At 40.3% G+C, this 22,992-nt stretch overlaps 1 protein-coding gene across 18 annotated transcripts in view; it reads left to right on the top strand.

The window, feature by feature from the left end:
• Nucleotides 1-22,992, top strand: part of KIF1A (kinesin family member 1A) — a 2,189,582-nt gene that overhangs the window by 736,894 nt on the left and 1,429,696 nt on the right. For all 18 annotated transcript variants that reach the window (XM_044071047.1, XM_044071036.1, XM_044071035.1 and 15 more), the window contains exon 5: nt 146-211. In XM_044071047.1, coding sequence (XP_043926982.1) covers nt 146-211 — 66 coding nt within the window. The remainder of the gene's footprint in view (nt 1-145; nt 212-22,992) is intronic.

The following is a 22,992-nucleotide window of genomic DNA, read 5'->3' as shown; positions in this document are numbered from 1 at the left end:
CTGGAGAACCCGGAGGAAACCCACGTGAACTCATGGAGGATGTGCAGAGACAGTCCTCTCTTGGCTCTTTCATGTATTAATGAAGTATGTTCTGATTCACAAGAAGTGTAATATACTAATGCATATTCTTTTAATTCCTTTCCAGCTCTGTGAAGATCTCTTCTCTCGCATCAATGACGCCAGTAATGATAACATGTCGTACTCTGTGGAGGTGAGTCAAGAATTATCATTTAAAGCAGAGCAGTTATGTTTCCAAAGCTGTCTATTTTCAGGTGTCAGTTACAACGAATTATATGAAGATATGATGACAGTTGCAGTTGGGATGTGAATTAATTCAAGCAGATGCTAATCATTTTAGTGGTTAATGAGAATTAATAAACAATGGCACAGAATGGTCTCCTACTGGACACCTGAGCTATGAAGAAAAAAAAAACAAGAAGTGAATGGTCAAGCCAAAGAAGGAAAACAAGTGTGCATGCGTGTGTGTGTGTGTGTGTGTGTGTGTGTGTGTGTGTGTGTTGGGGGAGAACAGACCAGAAATGATGGTTTGTGAAACTGTTGCTTTCATTCTCCGTTTACGGTTGAGAACAAGGGCTCTGTCTGGTTTGCAGCATAAAAGCGAAAGAGTTATGATTAGCTCCTGGATGCAATAATCAGTATGGATGAATAACACATGAAGAGCTACTTTATAGTAAATATCAAGAAGCAATGATATGGTTCCTGGAGTCTTATCAATCATACGGAGCTTGTCAGCATGGATTCGGCAGAAGTAGGTCATGATAGATATACCTGAATTAGTTCTTCCATGGATGTTAAAGGCCGCTGAAGGAGATTGAGCAGTGGTAATCACCCAAGAAAACGACTGAAAAAACGTCAGTGAAGGAGGTTAAACTGCTCTCTGTCAGTTTCTTAAAGTCGCTGGTATTATCCATCATCTGTGGTGAAAGATATGCTCAGTGGTGCAGAGTTATATGAGAAAAATCCAAACACATGCTATAGAAATAATACACATGAATTGTAAATCTGTTAACTGTACAGTGACACAGTTCCACAGCTGTTGTTGTATCTTTCGGCTTTTCCCGGTTAGGGGTCGTCACAGCAAAACTCCGGTCTGCTAATGATTGGCAGTAGATTTTTACGTACCGAGTTGCCAGCCCTGACGCACAACCTTCAACGAAGGTACGCCCATTCACACATGTCTCCACACAGAAGATGTTTTAGCTGAGAATCGAACAGGACAACATCTTACTGTGAGGCGACAACGCTACCGCAGTACCACCACCGCAGCTTACAATCAGTAAATGGCTTCCCAGACAAGTGCCAGTTTCTGTTGTTTTGAAAATGACCTCCCCCTTCATTTGCACAACTGTGTACATTTAAGCATAGACCCAGTAAAAATTAATACTGCAAGAACATGTTCATCTTGAGTAAGATAGTTACATAGCTCTTGACAGATTTCAGTCCTGTCCTGTTACATGACAAACAGTTGTATAGATCATGTTTATTTATTAATTCCAGTAAATTACGCTGTAGTCTTTCTGGTTTTATTTTTTCCACTTTAATGAAATATGTCTTGCTGTTTTGAATATCAAGTCCACATGACATTACCAACTGTACTGTTGCCACTAGAGGTGCCGTATATCTACCCAACATGTTTTTTTTTAATTCCATACTGCTTTTGAAACTACTACCTCTTCCAGAAGATTTTTCCATGTATCCCCTCCAAATGTTTGTAAAAGCACTGTCTCACTTTGTTCTGTACTGCCACCTACCAACTTTAGGCATCTCCTTATTGCTGTGTAGCTTTTTCTGAAGCTGTTAATATTTTCCCTGTATTGACTTTGTTAACTTTACTGTAATGGTACATGACGTTATCATTAGGCCTGCACAGCTAACCGGGACTTTGAAATTAGCGATTCTCAGCTCTGAACCCCAAGGGGTTGCAGACTGGAAGTCTGTCATGCAGGGCTTAATACTTAGAGCAACAAGAAGGACTATTATGGACATTTCTGTTCAAGGGGACAGCTGGAATGGCTGGGACCTGGTTTGTGTCACATTCATAATCTCCCTCCTTTCCATTTGGGTATACGTAGTATCTTAGCTATTATATGGTCTGCATTGTTAAGAATAAACATTTTTCGTTGAATCAAATATTCACCATGAAATGCAAACATTTTAAATGATTTACAAACTTCAACAGAGAGCTCAGCTCCAAGATACCTATAGCAGTGGCAAGCTAACAACCATGGTTTAACAGAGGAGAAGTGTACAGATTTAGAATTGCAAAGATAGTTAAAATCTGAGAGCACAGAAATATATTAGCCTGGAAACTAATACTAAGTACTTGACATAACGAAGTTTGTGTTTAATGGTGTATGGCAGCTGGTTAATGATTTTATAGAAAGACACTATGCTACACGTATGAAGTCTCTTGGTCTCTCTCTGCCTGTCTTTGTATGTATGATGCCTGTATTTGACTTCTTCTCAGTTGCCCTTATAAGCTGCATGTGCCTGTTGCAATTGGTTTTTCAAAAAGAGGATAGTCTTCTTTAGATGGAGTACTAGTGGGATAACTTTTTCCATTAACAGGATCATTTTCATCCATAATGAACCTTCTGTATTTCCCAGTAGCTCTCTAACCTTGCTGTCCATAGTCTGTGTATTTCACTGTCATTCAGTGCAAATATCCACGAGTGATCTCACTTATTCGAGTAAAGCAAGCATCAGTTTCAGACACAACAAAAACTGAATATAACAGAACAAAATGAATACATTCATTAATGCATACATGCATAAGTAACATGCATAGTGACACTTTCAGTTTTATTAAAAAAAGATAAGCTCATATTTCAGTCCTAATGTACGTCACTGGAACGTTCCCTTGTTTGATGCCAAAGAAGCCACAGCCTTGACCGTGATCTTAGCAAGACCAGCACCAGCACTGTTTATACTGAAAGGAGTACACTGATAGGAATCGTCACAAGTATCAGCACTTCAGTTTGTTTAACCACAGAGAAGGGACCATAGGTCTATATAGGTTCATGTAGAATAGTGTCATCAGAAGGTGGTGAACCTCAGTGTCATCAGAAGAATCGCTTGCATGATCATAGGTTCAGATCAGATAAATGGGAAGAGTAAATAGATTTGGAGGTCAGGTATTGATTGAGGTTTCCTCCTCCAAGTCCATCCATATAACAACCTCTGGCTCCTTGTAGGTTGCCTACACTCCCTTTGCACTTATCATCAGCTAGCAATGTGTGCAGCAAGATAAATGTACCCTGGCAAAAAAATGTTGGGCTGAGTTCCAGGCTTTCAGTGCCATCCTTACCATGCATATCCATCCAGGGCAACACCACAACCAGCCAACTCAGAGGCATATATAGGGTGAGGTGAAAGAGTGGCACAAAATGTTAGGAGGTGCAATCAGCAAATGTCTATCAGTCTTCAGTACTTTATCATCACTGAATGCCAGTCTTAGAGTTACAGTGATAACTGATACACTGTAGTGCTCTGTGTTTTCAAGGCATGAATGCCAGTCTTAGAGTTACAGTGATAACTGATGCACTGTAGTGCTCTGTGTTTTCAAGGCATGAATGCCAGTATTGCATTTGCATTCTAAAATGAAGTGCTATAGCTTTCAGTGTGTGACATGAACACGTCCAAGGAAAGGAGCTTTTTTCTTAAAGCTGAGGGGACACCAAATTAGGTGACTGGAAACATGAAGAATAGCAAGCTACAAGTCTTAGCCAGCTTATACAGACCTGCGTCCCTGAAGTCTCTAACAGAAATCCAACTATAGAACTGAGACTGTTGGTCGTCTTCCTGTACCAGTTATGACTGTTGACATAGCTACTCCATTCAACGTCTGTGTGTGTGTGTGTGTGTGTGTGTGTGTGTGTGTGTGTGTGTGTGTGTGTGTGTGTGTGTGTGTGTGTGTGTGTGTGTGTGTGTGTGTGTGTGTGTGTGTGTGTGTGTGTGTGTGTGTGTGTGTGTGTACAGGTGATATTTGTTTTCACAGGTTTAGGACTGCATAGTGATAGAACTATACAAGATCTCTCACCAGTCTCTAATGACCTGATGCCTCCTCTGCTTTATTCTCCAGTGACCTAATACCCCCTGTGGGGTGCTGTTGCACTTTTTACTTGTCACCACACATGGCACATGAGCACAGACTGACCCTTCTTAAAGTTAGGTGTAGGAAATCTTTTTTCTGGTCCTTAGTATTCCCTGGAGAGGGAATTCTGAGGATCTTGTGGTCCTTGTTTCCGAGACTAGTAGGAATAACAAGCCCCCCCCCCTGTTGTTCCTATACAGAAGACTACTGCCTTGGAGAGATACTCAGACTCAGGAGGCCCTATTTGAACTGACCTGAAAATTTTCCTCAGAAAAAAATTATTCAGAATCTGGGGGTGGTGGGAGAATGAGGAACCCTGGGTAATTATCTCATAGAAGTTGTTCGTAGAACTTCAACTAACACTTCCCTATTTCTTCTATCATGCTTAATTTGTACACCTATTAAATTTATAGTTTTTGTAGTTAATTTCTAATATTTCTTCTGCAAATATATGCTAATGAATCTTCTCATAGCTAATTGTTTTTTTTTTCTCTGTTGTTAATGTATGCTTTTGGAGCTTTTCTCCCTGGGCCTCTGCTGAAAATGGGCATGTATCCAGTCGGAACAGCCGGTCAATAAATGTAAAATAAAAATTGTCCTGAAGTATGTATTTTTATTTTCACACACTTGCATATTAATTTTATTGTATATACTTACATTTAAATGTGAGTTTTTATGTAATATATGCACTACTTGTGTTATGTATTTTTGAACAAGCAACAATGTATGTTCTTCGTGTTTCACTGTTGCAGTCATTACATTTGTGTAATCTGCTGGCAGGTTGCCCTCAGTCGGCCTGAATAACAAAGTCTTGGGTACTGCATCGGTTGCTGTCTCCTCTTCCATGACGTCAGGTCGTCAGGAGTATAAAACATGCCGCCGACGCCATTTTATTCAGTCTTTCTTGCTGCGCGGTGCACGAAGCAGAAGCAGTTCGCAAGTGCCGGTCGGCCGACTTCTGAAATTTTCGCATTTGAGTTTCAGAACCGAAGTCTTCAATAAAAGCTAAGTACCCCATTGGGGAAACTTTTTCTTGCTCCTTACCGATGTCGGTAAAAGTTAATAATTGCATTACTTGTTCATAGTTCATAGGTTAGTACTAAGCTAACTGCCCTTGTGAGACATTTTAAGCCTAGCCAATTATCCTTTGTGAGACTCAAACCCTGCACCTTGTGTTTGTAAGACAAACACCTTAACCATTAGGCCACCCTCCCAACTTGTGGGAAGCAAATACCTCATAAGGATTTTCATTTGTACTGTATTCCTTGCCTAGGCCCAGATCATAATGTGCCTTGCTGTTGGTTTTGTGCTAGAGTTAACCAATGCACTATTAAGCATTGGTATATTTTTGCTTCAAAATATTTTGGATCCAGATTTAATTACCCTGAAATGTCGTCGGATAGCAATCCGACTACCAGCGTTCACAAAAACGCAAAGAAAAAGACAGAGACAGACCGTCGAAGTCCAAAACCGACAACGAAGCTTCACAGCCCCTGATACCCGCTACTTTTGAGTTGCAGGCCTCTACCGAGACCCAGGCGGAGTCCGGTATGCCACGTGATTCTCAGAGTATTGAACCCGCAGATGTCTCTCCCTCGGATGGGTCCGGAGCCGCTGAGCAGGCACCAGCTTCTGAGGGTGTTTTCAGGCCTCAACATTTTCATGTAAAACTGATGCCAGCTTCAAAAACAAAGACAAAAACAACTTCTAAGTCTAAAAAAACAATGCATGAGCCACATGCTCAGGTCCCTATGCCTAAAAACAGATGATCACAATGGCTGAGGACTTAATTACCTTGATCAGGGTTTCCCAACCCCCCCTGCTAAGAGGTCTAGGCAAGACACTGATTATGAATCTTCAGATCAGGTTTCTATTTCTGATGATTCCTCTTCTGATCAGGAAGTTTCTATACTACCCTGTGAGGATTCAGATGCAGAAGAATCCATCCCATCTGCATCTCCTCCTGAGGATTATTCTTTTGGAGAAACCTTGTATACTTTAAGGGAACATTTTCATTGGGTTAGTCAGGATTTCTCTAAATCAAAAAAGAGGCTTAGGGATTTCCTTCTTCTTCCTCAGCATAGGCCTTTGGCTATACCTTCTGTATTAGACATTGTTGATGATGTGTTTTCGAATCAAGCATGGCTCCTGATTCCCTACCTCCGGCTCCTAGTAAGCCAGGCAGATATTGCAGGGTTCCTGACTCCCACAAATTTCTATTAAAAAATCCTGCTACTGATCCTGAAACTATCTCACAGGGACCCAAAGGTGTAAAGGCCTCTACAGCCAAAAATCCTACCCCCTCTGATAGAGATTCCAGGGCGCTGGATAGATGGGGAAAGAAGGTTTATACATCTGCAACCTTTTCAATTAGGGCCTTAAACTGCCAGTTTCATATGCTTAAATATCAACAGCATGTTATGGGCCTATTGAAACAGAAAATTATGTTGATTTCTGATTGTGTGGAAAATAAAGAATTACAGGAATTATTGCATGCAGCAGAACAGGTTGGAAAGCATACTTTGCAATGTGGTTTTGATTCCTTGGAGGCCTCTTGCAGGGCCGCAGTTACTGGATCTGTGATTAGAAGGCATGCCTGGCTCAAGGAGCAAAATCTGCCTGATCATATTAAAGCTAAATTGTTGGATGCCCCTTTACAGCATGATATTCTGTTTGGTAGTAAGGCAGAAGAGGTTTTAAAGAAAATGGAAGACAAAGCTAAATCTATGCAAACTGTAAAAGATTTCTTACAAGTGCAGCCACCCAGATTCAGTAGGCATTGGCCTACTAAAACTTGATCCTTTCCTGTGTCCAACAGAGCCACTCAGGGCAAATCCAGGTGCTCAAAAGGCTCTAGATACCAATCACAGGGTTCTTACAGGTCAAAGCAATGGGGTGCCTCCACCTCCAAATCTGGAGGAAACAAAGCACAACCCTACAGTAAGCAGTCTCAATGACTTCCCTCTGCCATCACCAAGCACTTATCTTTGGCAGCCCCCTTGGGGGCACTTCATGCTCAGAATTGGCAGTTAATTACCCAGGACAAGTAGGTATTAAGCATAACACCCCATGGGTACAGATTTAATTTCCATACTTTGCCAATTCCAAACGGTTGGCCAGTTCTGCCACAAAAGCAATGGGCAGAGGCTCAGAAACAAGTTACATCCCTCATGGATATGGGGGCTATTCAACCAGTACCAGAACAGGAAAAAGGACAAGATTTTTATTCAAGACTGTTCCTGGTACCCAGAAAAGACAATGCCTGGCATCCAATACTGGACTTATTGATTTTAAACACATTCCTGGACATTCCAAAATTCAAAATGCTAACTTTATAACAGCTACTGCCCATGCTGGGCAAGAACGCTTGGTTAGTAACTCTAGACTTAAAAGAGGCATACCTGCATATCCCAATAAGAGAATCGTGCAGAAGATACCTCCACTTCAAGGCAGGTTTTATGCATTACCAATTCTCTGCACTGCCCTTTGGCTTATCTACTGTGCCCAGGGTCTTTATAAAGTGCCTGGCACCAGTAATTGCATTTTGCAGACAAAGAAGCATACAAATCTGTCCTTACTTGGACAACTGTCTCATTCAAGTAGAAAACAAGGACATTCTTCTTCAACATCTGGCATTTGTTAAAAGGCTTCTAACATGCTTAGGGTACACAATAAACGAAAATAAATCACAACTGGTACCCTCTCAAAAAATTACATTCCTGGGTGCAAGCTTGAATACAACTGCCCAGATGGCTTACCTTACGCCAGACAAACAAAGGCAACTGACTATATACTTCAAACAGGTGGCAACAAAAACCCAGTTATATGCAAGACAAGTTCTGCAGGCTTTGGGGTTCATGGCATCCTGCATTCTACTAATTCCATATGCAAGACTGCATATGAGGAAACTTCAATGGTACCTAAAAAGCTTATGGAGTCAACATTGTCACAGTCTGGAAACAATGACTCCACTCATTCCCTGCCTACAACAGGAGTTTCTTTGGTGGGCAGAGACATTTCACCAAAACAAGGGACTGTCATTCACTCTACCCCCTGCCACATAAACCCTAACTACAGATGCATCAGACTATGCTTGGGGGGCCCACCTGGCAGGGAGATGCATTCAGAGCATATGGAACCCAAACCAAATGCATCTACATATCAACCAGAAAGTGATGCTAGCTGTTCAGAATGCCCTGACAGCCTTAAAGGACTTACTTCATCCAGGACAACTACTGATAAAGACGGACAACACCACGGTTATGTGGTACATAAACAAGCAGGGGGATACACATTCCTAACCCCTTTGCAGACTAGCCATGGCACTGTGGGACACAGCCTTGACTCACCAAGTACATCTTCAAGCTTAATTCCTGCCAGGAAAACAAAATACTCTGGCAGACGACCTAAGCAGAAATCTAATGGACCCTCATGAGTGGAAACTGGATCCACAAGTATTCAGCATGGTAACACAGACATGGGGGAGCCCAGACATAGATTTATTTGCCTCTCCCTAAAATTATCAGCTGGACAAATTCTGCACACGGACTTATTACAGACACGCATGGAAAGTGGATGTCCTATCCTTCAGTTGGAAAAACTTATCAGTCTACGCCTTTCCTCCTCTGCCCAGGCCCTTACTAAAGGCCAGACAGGAAAAACCAAAAATGATCCTAATTGCTCCGGACTGGCCACACCAGCACTGGTACCCAGTTCTAAGGAATATGTTGCAACTCCCTCCTTGGTTCTTGCCTCATATACCTCATCTACTGTCTCAGCAGAACAATCAAATTCTGCACAATCGGCTCCAAACTCTGAACCTGGCAGCATGGCTGATCATGTAGTTATTCAACAACATCTCTCAGTAAATCTGTTATGGATATCATTTTGGAAGCCAGAAGGCCTAGTACTAGAAAATCTTATGCTGATAAATGGAAGAGATTCTGTGCTTGGAACCAAGCATAAGAAATGGACTCAGCAAAACCAAACATCCCTCAGATTTTACAATGCTTGACTGAGATGCTTGACAAGTACCTATCCTTCTCTTCAATAAAAATCCATGCCTCTGCCATTTCAGCTCATTACAACACGGAGCCTCCTATCTTCTCTCATCCTCTGCTAAAGCAGTATCTTAGAGGGGCCAAAAATTTAAGACCTCCCAGAAGATCACCAACTCCTGCATGGGACCTCAATTTTGTGCTGGAAAAATTCACCCTGCCTCCTTTTGAACCAGCAGATACTGCAGATATAAAGTTTTTATCTTGGAAAATAGCTTTCTTTTTGGCAATCACTTCAGCAAGAAGGGTTTCAGAACTACAGGCTTTCATGGCTGTGAAGCCTTTTATTACATTTCACCCGGACAGGGTGTCCCTCAGGACCAATCCTTCCTTTATGCCTAAGGTGGTATCCAGTGTGGCTCTTAACCAAACTATTCACCTGCCAACATTTTAACCAAATCCGCAGAACAAGGGGGAGCAGATTCTGCATTCATTGGATGTACACAGACAACTAAGATTCTACTTAAACAGGACCAAATCTCTAAGAAAGTCTGAGCAACTATTGGTGGCATTTGCATCAGGATCAGAGGGGAAGGCTATATCAAAGCAGACTATTTCTAAGTGGATAAGCCACTGCATTCGTTTCTGCTACTTGCATCATGGTAAACCTGTACCCAAGGGAATCAGGTCACATTCCACCAGAGCTGCCTCTACTTCAGCAGCCTTTCTCAGAGGAGTTCCAACCAAAGACATTCTAGAAGCTGCTACTTGGAGCTCTGTTCATACCTTCACAAAGCATTATAATTTGCCTCTCTTTTTCCAAATCCAGGGCAGACTTTGCCACTGCAATTCTGCAGGGCCTTATAGCCACACCTAATGCTATTTAGTTCCATCTTCCCAGCCATAGCTTTGGGATTGTACCCAAATGTAATGACTGCAACAGTGAAACAAGAAGAACATAGTACAGTTGTGTACACTTACCATAAATGTAGATGTTCGAGTGTATTCACTGTTGCAGTCCTGGTTACCCACCCACCATCCCCCTTTTCTACAATTTCTCTTTCCTTCACTATATTCTAAAGCCTTTGTGGTGTATTTGCTTTTAGATGAAGGTAAAGTTTATGTTGTAAAAGTGCATTTTTATATATATTGCTGTTTAGTTTTATATATATATATATATATATATATATATATATATATATATATGTGTGTGTGTGTGTGTGTGTGTGTGTGTGTGTATATTTTTTTTTTGCTCCCCATTTGGGGGGCACCTGACATCTGGGGCAAAAAAAACTGAATAAAATGGCGTCAGCTGCAAGTTTTATACCCCTGATGACCTGACGTCATGGAAGAGGAGACAGCAACCGACGCAGGACCCAAGACTGTGTTATTCAGGTCGACTGAGGGCAACCTGCCAGCAGATTACCCAAATGTAATGACTGCAACAGTGAATACACTCGAACAGCTACATTTATGGTAAGTGTACACAACTATACTTTTTATGTATGTTTTCAGGACAAAATGCATTAACTGTTATGTTGATGAAATGGTTAATAAAAGTGACTCATTAATTGTTTTACCAGTTAATTGGATAATGGATTTATTGAAGGAGTATAAGAAGGTGGTGTTTTTACAGTTTTGTTGGTTCTGAAGAAGTCCTAGAATTGGATGAAACCGCTTAACCTGGATTTTAATAAATGGATTGTATATTACTTCTTGGCTGAATACTGTGGAGTCATTTGGTTATTTGTTTCTATCTACACGAGAGGTAGACCAAATGTGGTTCTAAAATCCTTTTCAGTAGAAGAAGGTTAGAAAGGCAGCCTAGTTAATGAAATTCCTCCAGAGCCTTGAAACATATAGACTTATTCCAGGAGAGCCAGCTTATATTGCAGAGGTATGCATTATCTGTCATGCAGTAATTTAAATGGAGGTGTGTTTGGGAACAGTGATGCCATCATTGTGATGGGAACCCACTTGTGTTTGGGAACAGCAATGTCATTGTTGTGATGGGAAGCCACTTGTGTTTGGCAGCAGTGATATCATCATAGTGATGGGAAGCCACTTGTGTTTGAGAACAATGATGTCATCGTTGTGATGGGAGGCCACTTGTGTTTGAGAACAATGATGTCATCATTGTGATGGGAGGCCACTTGTGTTTGGGAACAGTGATGCCATTGTTGTGGTAGGAAGACACTTGTGTTTGAAATCAGTGATGTCATTGTTGTGATGGAAAGCCACTTGTTTTTCGCAACAGTGATATCATCAATGTGATGGGAAGCCACTTGTGTTGGAACAGTTATGTATGTATTTATGTATATGTGTATGTATATATGTATGTATGTAAGTATATGTATATATGTGTGTATTCATTTGTTTTAGTTTACACAGAAAGTCTGACTGTGCAAAGTCCATTTTTAGCATAGGTTTAGGAAGAAAAGCTCCAGTACATGACATATACATTTACAATTTCAATATATATGATAAACAAGAAGTGCATTTACTATAGTAAAAGGTGTAGAGTATAGAAGTAAAAATGCTAGAAATACATTTAAATAAAGAAAAACTATCTTTGACAGTTATTCAGCAGACTGTACATCTCAGTTTACACTATACAATGTATATTGTATCACACATAAATGTATGTATTACAGTCAGATAGATAAGTTTTGAGGTTATAAACAGCACCATCTGATAATTGCTAACCAGTTTCAGAGGTGTATGAAGTCGTGCTGTAAATCCTTGGTGATGATATTTGCATTTGGGCTAGCATGTGAAATGATCATTTCATCTGCATAAGAGATGGTTAGGTTGTGTGAGATCCTATGGTAGAGCCTTCAAAAATAATGAGAACAAAAGAGGGCCTAGCACAGAACGCTGAAGGATCCCTAAGGTTGGCATGGCAGTTTCAGTTTGAACTTTTGGTTCTTTTATTCTGAATGTTCTTCCAGTTAATTAACATCATTGGAAAATCCATAGATGTCCTTCAAGGATGCAACTGCAGTCCTTACATATGGGTTGTCCTGCCTCAGGCAGCCCTTCGGTCGGCCGGATTCCAAAGTCTGGGTCCGGCGTCGGCTGAGGTCGCCCTTTCCCTGATGTCAGAGTGCCTGGGGTATAAAAACGTCAGCCGACGCCATCTTTTTCAGTCTTTCTTGCCGTGCGGCACCCGAAGCAGAAGCAGTTCGCAAGTGCTGGTTGGCCAGCTCCTGTGTTTTCAGCTACTGAAGTCTTCAAAAAAGCTAAGTACCCCGTTGGGGACCTTTTCTTGCCTCAGCCGATGTCAGATAAAACTGTAAAAGTTAATAATTGTTTAACTTGTGGGAAACAAATACCTCATAAGGATTTCCACTCTTACTGCTTACCCTGCCTAGGCCCAGAACACAACGTCTTGGCCTGTACAGCTTGTGCTGCTTTCAATAGACGCACTCTTAGGTGTCAGTCAGAGTTTGCACAGGATTATTTTGGGGAAGATTTCTGTTATATCATACCGTCGGAGCTTCCGACAGCACATTTACCTAAAAAACGGAAGGATAAGGACCGACACTCGCGGTCCGCGGTCTCGGCCGACACCACGCTTAGGCCTACCGCGAGTGTCTCGGTCTCTTATGAGCCGGTTTCACAACCGCTACAGACCGACGACACCACCCCACCAGTTACTTCGGTACTGGAGGCCAGCTCGGTGCCGGTTTCTGTTCTCCCCTCTGAGACTGTAGCCCAGGATATTCCTGACACCATTTCAGTGGATAAGACTACCCCAGCACGTGGGGCTGCCAGGCCTCCAGTGTCTATGTCCATTAAGGCCTACACATGTGCTAAGGCTGCCAGGTTCTTCCAGTTAATTAACATCATTGGAAAATCCATAGTTTGTTACCTTCTGCAGAAGAAGAGTGTAGTCCACTGCCTCAAATGCACGTTACATCAAGGAAAATAGCAACAACCAGTAGACCACTGTCCATATTCTCTTATAAATGATTAGTGAGACAGTATAAAGTAGGGATTGCACTATGCTTAAGCAGGAACTCATGCTGTCTGTCAACCAAAATAGCATATTTACTGACATAGACCAAAAACTGTTTCTAGATTATTTTCTCAAGAACTTTTGCAATTGGGCAAAGGCTGGAAATCAGTCCAAAGTCTGCAGCAGATTATGGTAAGGGAAGTTTGGACAGTGGAACAATGAGGGTGTGTTTGAAGCAGTTAGGTATTATAATAGTAAGAGAAAGATTGTAAATAAAGGTGAGGACTGACATTGTATGTAACTAACTAGTCTTAGCCCTTTGGATAAATAGTGTGAAAGTCATGAATGAAATTGCAATCTACCTTGTTTAGTAGTTCAACAACACCCTGTTTTGGTGACTTTTCTAAAGTAGAAAAGGGGATATGTAAGAAATTTGTGCAGTGGGAAAATGAGTGGGACTTTTAGCAGAATAGCAGATAGAGGCTGGGTTACTTAGAGATGAGAGGCAGCTGATTTTCTGATGTTGAGAACTTTAGTAGCTGCTTTATTCAGGTATAGATATATGTAAGAACTGAGGGGGGGGTAGTAGTTTGTGGGACCAGTAGAGGGCGCTAGGTGAGTCAGCTTTGCCTCGGCATACAGTAGTAAGCTGTGATCAAGGTTAGTACAGCCTATCAACTTTAGTTTAAACTGTAACCCTCAGCTACTCGTGCAACTGATCACACCCTTAACATGACAGAAATTTGACTTTACCTCTTGAACTGTGCATTCTATTTGCAACACCTTGTTAATATGGGCTGGAAATAGTCACGGTTATAAAAAGATCTTAAGTGGGTTGTTATTTCTACATGAGTGGATTATTTAGCCACACCTCACCTGCTGTGTCCTATGATAGCACCTAAACTTAAGGGTCAGATACACCTGAGCTGTTATGAAATATGGCAACACTTACATTTAGGGGTCAGCTTCACTGAACTGTTGTCTTGTGATATAGCACCTTAATGGAAGGGTTAACTATATTCAAGCTGTACTGTCACATGACAACACATCAGAATGGTCGTTCCATCAGCCATATAGCAAATAATTACTCTGTCATGTGGAAGAACATAACAGAAGAGCGAGGTACAACCCACCTGTACTGTCATGTGACAACTTCTGATTGGAAAGGTTAGCCACGCCCTGCTCTTCTTGTTTATGACAGCACATAAATGGAAGGCTGGCTGGAACTCAGCCGTTGTGTCATGTGACAACACCTAATCGAAAGGTTAGCTACAACCTAGATGTTATGGCATATGGCAACTAAATCAAAATTTTAGCCACACAGCTGTTCTGCCGTGGGATAAACAGAGCAGCTAGCTACATTCTTCAGATATGAGGATAATAAAAAAAATCATGCAGTGCTACTTAAGTCGTATCTACATCCTTTAAAGGTTAGCAGTAATCCCACCGTTCAAGTAATGGGTTTGGCTTATTTTGTGTTTGGGGAAAAAACCTTAGGATATTTCAGTCTTGACTTTTTTTTTAAGAGGCCTGTTTGTGGAGAAAAGGGCGGAACGCCTTTTACTGCATGCTGTCATTGTCTTGGGAGAGCTCACGCATTGTCAAAATTATGATCAGTCAACTCAAAGAAGGTTTTTCAAATGTGAATTTGACAGACTAGATTTGTGAAAGCTGTATATTTTAATGCAGCCCATTTTCAGTAAGTAGAGGAAAACAGTTTTTCAGTTTAAACTGTTAGAAAACTGTGTGTGCTTATGTGTGTGTGTGTGTGTGTGTGTGTGTGTGTGTGTGTGTGTGTGTGTGTGTGTGTGTGTGCGTGTGCGTGTGTATGTACAAATGCTTCAAGGAACCCAGGTTGGAAATTTCACCAGATATCCAAGAACTGTTACAGTTTTAGGAAGGGACAAAGTGGTTGCCCCTGTTTATATGAAGAGGATGTTTTTGAGCTGCAAACTTAGTGATACAAAGGGACTAGCAGTACCACTGCAGCTCCTGGAGAAAGAAATGTGACTGTCTTCTCTATATTGAAAGCACTCAGCAGTATTGTTGATGCATCTTCTAACCAAGGTTACTTCAGTAAGACGAATCCACACGACACTTTCATTGTTTTCATTTTTGAGCATTGTAGCAATCCTGCCCACCCTAAGATAGCTGCACTTAATACATAACAACTTCCATTACTGCTTTTATTAGCTAAGTAAATCCATCCAGTACTGATTTGGCTTGCTGCAACAAGGGGAAAGGCATATGTGTATGCACGTGTATACATGCATGCACACACACAGACACACACACACACACACATATATATATATATATATATATATATATATATATATATAGAGAGAGAGAGAGAAAGAGAGAGAGACAGAAAGAGAAAAAAGTCAAGAGGTAGCCAGTGAGAGATTAACATAGTCAATTAAACTATGTTTCTGAAGGAAATTACTTGGATACAGTGTTCACATACATACAGAGAACATGCAGATTCCTTGCAGACAGGAGAGATCAGGATGAAACCCCAGACCCTAGATTTGTGAGGCACAAACCTTAATCGCCAAGTTATTGTGCTACTCCCCCTGAGCCCTAAGATTTGCATAATCACGCACATGATGCCTTTTGTTACTGGTTAAAATCTCAGCAGGCAGCTGGATCGTTGCAACATTTCTGCTTCCAAATGATCACAGACCTAAAAGACTTTTCACAAAAAAAATCATCAGCTGTGTGAAAAATTAATTTGTTTGGGATTATGCATTGTTAGTTTCTTGCCATCTCATATAGTCTGAGCATTCAACACTGAACTTCGACAGGTAGCCCTGTCTTCTCTTTAGTGAAGAAACCAAATAGTCATATCAGCCACTGTCATTGGACTTCCTGGCCCTTTTTCTGTCTCTCAGAAGCTGATGATATTATCTGCAGGTTGCTGCCAACTTTCATCACGTGTAGAGAGAGAGACAGGAAAAAAAATGGAATGAAGTGGACTCGCCTTATGACCTGGAGATAGGTGTATTTATGTAATTGCAGTAAATGACACTTGACATTTACTTTATGTAAAAGTAAAAATGACACTGATGGCCCTCTGAGCACACTAAGTGCATGTAATACAGTTTAATTAACTTCATAATGCTGTCATTCAGCTTTCGTGGTTAGAAATGCACATCCTAAATCCATCTTTTAATTTCAGTGTAGCTTTTCTTGGAACCCTAACATACTCGGTTTACAGACAGGAATTAAATGTAACTAGAACTGTTGTAACAAGAAAACTTTGTACCACTTCTTCTTCTCTCTCTCTTGATTTATTTACAGTACACTGTATCTTTGTCATCTTGCTGGAGGTCATTTTATTTAAACTTAGTCTCACTAGGCCAATGGGCTCTTTTCAGGGGAGACCTGAGGTGGTATTCTTACTGAGTAGGAAAAATTTGGTCAAGGTTCCAGAGGACTTCCCCAAATCAGTTTTGATAAGTGCTTTGGGATCTTTGACTTCCACCTGAGCTACATCCAACTCGGGCAGATGGGGGTCTCAATTTAATATCTCATCTGAAGTTCGGTGCACTCAGGAGTGTAGCAGTCCCTTATGCTGCACTGCTGTGTCAGTATTGCAAAAATTGATCCAAATACATGATTTGGGAATAGAACCCACAGTCTTCACCAAAGGAAGGTGCACTACCTTTTGAGGTTTTAAGACTGTAATGTTATTGCAGCTAAGCAAAAGGAATTTCTTTGCCTTCACTGAATGAGTAGCTAACTAACCTTTAAACCTTAGAGATGATATGTCCCTGATGTGTAATCTTGTTATTGTCTAACAGTCTGAAGTTACTTCAGATGTGCCAAATCTACATTATCGCCTTCTAGCTGCTTCTTTAATTTAGGTGCAAATACAACAGAAGTATATACCCTTCTTTCAAGCAAATAAGGGTCAGTTTTGGTATAACCATGGGACACGAGTAACATCTGAAATATTGCCGGCAACACAAATCTCCAAACAGTCGGATGTATGCTACTGCCATCAACCGTTATCACTGTCCCATGCCTCAGTGCCACAAACGCATGGCTCAGAGAGTGCCATAAATAACCATAGCTTCTGAATCCTAAGGATCTAATAATGGGTATCTTTTTTTCCAGAATCTTTCTTCTTAACAAACTCTTGCCCAGATATTTTATGGATGTACTGGGGACAAATCTTAAAAGAGGAATGGCCCAGGGAAAAAAGTCTGTTCAGAATGTGTCCTGAACAAGCAGTCATTTTTGATATGCTCTTCAGACGTTAAAGAACCCCCCATTTTGTATTGCTGTAGGTGGGTACCACTGTTCTCAGAGTACTAGCCCAATGTGCACATGGATACTTGTGTTCTGCTTCCATGAACTGAAACAAGTTTGCCCTGGTACTGACCTACAGAATATGCCTTTGAAGGTGTAATCCTATGTTTCTCATGACTTTGCTTTTGGCAGCCATTATTATAAAGAACTAATACTGAAAAGCATGTGAATGAGGGCTGCTCTATTGGTTAACCATGAGCTTACTTGAGCAGTATGGCTAAACATCACAAATCCTTTTGCATCCCCAAAATATGCACAATTTAAGCAATCCATTATGCCTTTATTAGAAAAGACATGGGATTTTTTCAGTGCTTATCCCCCCTCACTAACTGTTGAAGTCACACCCTGGCCCCATATGCAAAAAATGGGAAAAAAGGGGGTTGTGGATGGGTGGCTGGATGGTTTGATGGCTCCTTCTGGCTCCCTCACCCAATTTAAGATGATGGGAGATAGACACTGAGGTACTGCTTGAGCATTTGTTTTTCTGACAAGTTTGGATCTCTCCCCTACAACAACTGACAGCGAAGTCACTGGTTTCATTTCAGGTCTCACCCCTCCAGCAGCTGACAGTGAAATTGCTGGTCTCATTTCAGTTTCTACTTGCTGTCCCAGATACAGTGACTTACAGTTTAACTAAAGCTTTAATCACTCCATCTGTCTGTTGCAGAAGCAAACATTGCAGTGTTCACTGCTTGCCCAAAAGGTAACTCCAGGCTGCTGAGTGCCTGTCACTAACATACTGTACAGTACAACGTAAAAGCATTTCACCTCAAAGTCAGACTTGTTTGCTCTGATTTTTGCTGTTTTTATCAGATATTGCGCTCAAGTCATTATTCCTTAGAGATATGTCTGTTGAACATTTTGAACCCACGGGTGCCTTTCACAGTCAGGAAGCAGTTTGATTCACTTGGATATGATTCACAAAAAAATCCAGGACATGCAATGTTTACTAGTTTCTCATCCACAGTGATGCATGTCTTGAAGATGATTATTAATTGTCATTTACTTTCTATCCAATGAACCTTGAGCTTATGTTTTATTTATTTATTTTTTTAATCGGAAAAAAAAACTCTCAAAAAGAGATGGTAGATGTCTCATTTTGTAGTAAGCATTCCATCACCGAATCTTCTAATTTCATGCACTATGGAAAGCATAAGGGGACATGTTGTGCTATTGTATTAATGTTGTATGGTCTGTGCCTCGTACTGAAGCTAATGTCATTTCTATACAACATTACAAAGCTTCCCGTTGACTGCAATCACGTGACATTTGGTATCCCTATCATTAATTGTCTTGCATCAGGACAGTCAACTTTTAAAGACGGGTGGTAGCATTGGTTTGTTTCTTTTTGTTGCTTTTCCTACTAGAACAAACTTAAATGAAGTACCCCACCTCCAAAGTGCATTTTATTTGATATACTTGGCTAGATTATCATCAATGCAGTCTACCACAATTAAACTGGTGGTCTCCACTTTTTTCTGCATATTTACACGAGGTGCCAAGACCCTAAAGAATTAACACTTTACTGACTAATCATCAAGAGAAATCAGTTTAGTCAACGTTCTAAATTTGCTGAATCCTTGTAGCTGGTATCTGAAGATTTTTAACACTCTGGTGACATTAAGCTACTAGATTTTTAATTAATTATTCAGGAAAGTTGTATGACTCTTTTCCATGCTGTGAAGTTAAGATTACAGTTTAAGATGTGAAAATCAATAAATATAAAATTATTATTTTCTTGTTTACTCATATATATATATATATATATATATATATATATATATATATATAGGGTCTATATTAGAAGACCGAAGACGCATTCTTTCGAATGAGTCGTGGTCGAACTTAAAAGGCAGAAAACGGAAAATATCAAAGCGGTTGTTAAGCAAATTCTTTCCCCACTTTTGGCACTGTAGTCTGGTCTCAGAGTTGCTATATTTAAATAGGGGGGTGTGGGGGGTGAAGCCCCCAACTTAATGTAATGTTTGAAATTAATTTCTATTTATTTATATATAAAAACATACATACATATACACATAGACACCACACGTGTGTGTGTGTGTGTGTGTGTGTGTGTGTGTGTGTGTGTGTGTGTGTGTGTGTGTGTGTGTGTGTGTGTATATATATATATATATATATATATATATATATATATATATATATATGTATGTATTCTTTTAACAGAAAGTTTCAGAATTTGCTGTTTTACTGATGGAATCTCATTATAGTTTTTGTAGTTGCATGACTTGTTATATTGGGTCTCACAGTTGTGATAGACTGCTGCTTTTTGTCTTTTTAACTATCTAGTCATCTGTGAAACATTTCACAAATAATCAGTTACTCCCGCATCAGGACCTCAGAGTGGTGGGGAATATGGTCTCATCTTATCTTGACTATTGCATCTGCCTTGACCTATGGCTTTCAGACATGAACTTGACAGGCTGCATCTAGTACAGAATTCTGCAGGCTGGATACCTAATAGTGTCACAGTACCAATGCATTGCACCAGTTCTGTAGAGTCTGCATGGCCCCCATAAAGTCCTGAATCACTTTTAAAGTTCTTGCACTTGCTACTTTAACCATATATGGCACAGTTCCCCAAGTCTGAAAGAGCTCCTGATGCCGTACAACTCTTCAAGGTCCTTGGCTTCCTCTTCACTGAAGTTGTTACAGGTTCCTGAAATTAATTTGGGATCTCCTGGCGTTTGTCCATTTTGTTATCATGCACCGTGTATTTGGAATCTTAACCCCCAGTGGTTGAGTGAGTCTCCCATGCTACTTAGTTTTTGAAAGGTCACTTAACACCTACTTTTTTGTCCTGCCACTTCGGTGATTTTATTCACAGCCATCATTATTTGCTTACAGTGGTTTTACTGTAACAATGTGTAGTTTTATTAGGATTATAATTTATGTGAATTTGAATTTTAAGAAACATTTATCATATCATTCACAGCAGTAGTAAGTGCAGGCCATATAGTAGAAAAATAGCAACATTATTTGTGTATATATTTATTTTTTTAAGAATAGCAACAATATTTAGAAAACCTGCTTTGTGGTAAAAAGATCCCCCGTTTTCTTTCCCTTGTCTTCAGTTGATGGCCCCCAGTCCACATCTCAGGTAGATCTTCCCTCAGTGCCCTCTTTCATCAGTGCTTTTCAGTATTTAAAGCTCGATTGTGACTAACCAGTCTCCTGTGATTTTGTAACTGAGAACAGACTTAGTTAAAAAATAAAAAAATGAAATTTTTCATAAATAGTCTTATGTGAATGTCAGTAGTAACTAAAGTTCTCCCAACTCTTTTATCCTGCCTTTGTCATACAATAATTGCCATATGACTGGGCCTGTTGTATTTTCCCCTACCTTGATTATATTTAAATCGTCAAAGTATAGGGCTGTAGTATCCTTCAGTGCCTTTGACTCTTCTCAACATGGCAGCTTTGTAAATGACCCCATTTATACATTAATGTAAACCAAGACATTAATCAATACACATTTCTAGCTGCAATTGATTCTGCTTGGAAATGATCCAGGTTTCACATCTGTATGTGTGAAGAATCCTGATTTTTTTTTACAAAGGCACTGTGTCTTTCCTTGTATAAAAAACTAAAAATTCTTCCATAAATTAGTGCTTTAAGTTATCATTACTGAAACATTTAATCTAAGACAAGGCATTCTGGGAGGCACACTGATGCATAGTTTAGACATAAATTAACTTACTTTATTTTAAAGTTGTTAGCAAGGAAAAGCTACACTTAGACCTCAAAACTCTTCAAGCACTATGTAAAAGGAGATGCCAAAATATCTAACAAGTTTGGCCATAAAAATGGATATGCACATTACTTTCTCCTACAGGTAGTTTAGGGATTTCTGAGGGGTATAAAATGTCACTCAGGCAGAGAAGTGACTTTACCCATTGTTTGTTTTAAAGGGATAGAGCCAACAATAACAACTGCCACATTAACAACTTCCTAGTTTCTTAAGCAGTATGTCTGGGAGGGCAGTACCTGACCTTTTTTGCACCACAGGTCTATTTCTGATAGGTGATTATGCATGTTTGTTTTTCCTTATACCAAACCTATAACTGATTATAACTTGTTCATTACAAAAGCTTACTGAGAGATGACCTTAAGGAAGAAGAATACATGTTAAGAATTTCATGTAACCTATCATAAGGGGCACGTTATGCAGAATGGCATTCTGCTCCCTCTCTACTTTTTCCTTTCTGTGCTTCTTGTTTCCATTCCGGCTCGTCTCTCCTGTGTGACAAGAAAGCTGTTTCAGATATTAATTTGTAGTGGTTTCTTGGGCACGGTTCAGTGACATTTGAATTCAGCCATATCTGATATCCCTGGAGCCAAGCAGTACATGGGAAGCTTCACACCTTTATAAGACGCAATAGGCCACATTATATTGTATGCTTCCTGTGATGTCCCCACACTGGGCCAGCAATCAAGGAGCCTGAATACTCACCGCTGACACTGGAGAGGGACGTGCACTTGGAATACAAATGGATACACTCAATGTTTCCAGATGCAGACCTCTCTGCTTCAAGTACAGTTTCCCTTAAGAGCACACAGGGAATGCATTCACTCCGGGGTCTAGATTTTTCTATATCTATCTCTCTCTAAGCCCCCAGTGAGACTCCCCACTGGTACATCTGTAGGGTTAGGCCCTCAGCCATCCAAATGTCCAAGCCAAGACCTCCAGCACCATCTCTGTAAGCACTGTGCTGGGTGTCCCTACTCTAAGTAGCTGATGCACACACACACACACACACACACACACACACACACACACACACACACACACACACACTGAGAGATTTGATATTTCACACATACACACACACACACACACACACACACACACACACACACCTGGGAAAGGCTGGCACAGATTTACCTGCTGTATCCCTTTCTGCCCAGAGTATAAGGTAGTTATCACTGCCACCAGACACTCTACAATCAGCTACTCTAAGGCCCTTAAAGGGTGCCCAGTTATACTGTGCAATATTAATACTAATACAAATGATAGTAGTTGACCAAGATGGCTAAGCCTTCTGGAGTGGCCCACACAGTGTCACTAAATAAATATAAGCACTCTCAAAGGTTAAGTACTTTCTACAAGAAACAGCCACAGTAAAAGTGTTAAATGTATTTAATAGTAAGTACTAAAAGAATAAGAAAATATGAAATATATATTTACAGTAAACCACAGAGTTCATATCACATGGAATATTGAAAACAACATTGATGGACAGACTCAGACAAATAAAGAAAAACAATATACAAACTAAGCTTTACTATAGTCCTGACTGAATCTATTAGAATTACTATTCCCTAATAACTTACTTGATAGAGCAAGGCACAATGAAATACGTGAGTAGTCCGGTGTCCCAAAACAGAATACTCCCTCCTCAGAGATTACTCCCTGTAAAATGTAATATCCAAAATGGCTTGCAGAATGACTTCATCTAGTCACCTGACTCTAGGTACTCACAGTAACCCCCTCTGAAGCTGAGACATGAATTTAGCATAGACATCTATAGTACACATCTTAAACATTTATAGCAGTGACTAGGGCTTCCCCTCTTCTTAATGAA

Source organism: Protopterus annectens, chromosome 5.part0 (assembly GCF_019279795.1).
Source record: "Protopterus annectens isolate FY-2018-M chromosome 5.part0, PAN1.0, whole genome shotgun sequence".
NCBI classification, from domain to species: Eukaryota; Metazoa; Chordata; order Ceratodontiformes; family Protopteridae; genus Protopterus; species Protopterus annectens.
The sequence above is the reverse complement of the archived record's forward strand: the minus strand, read 5'-3'. Positions and strand labels throughout refer to the sequence as shown.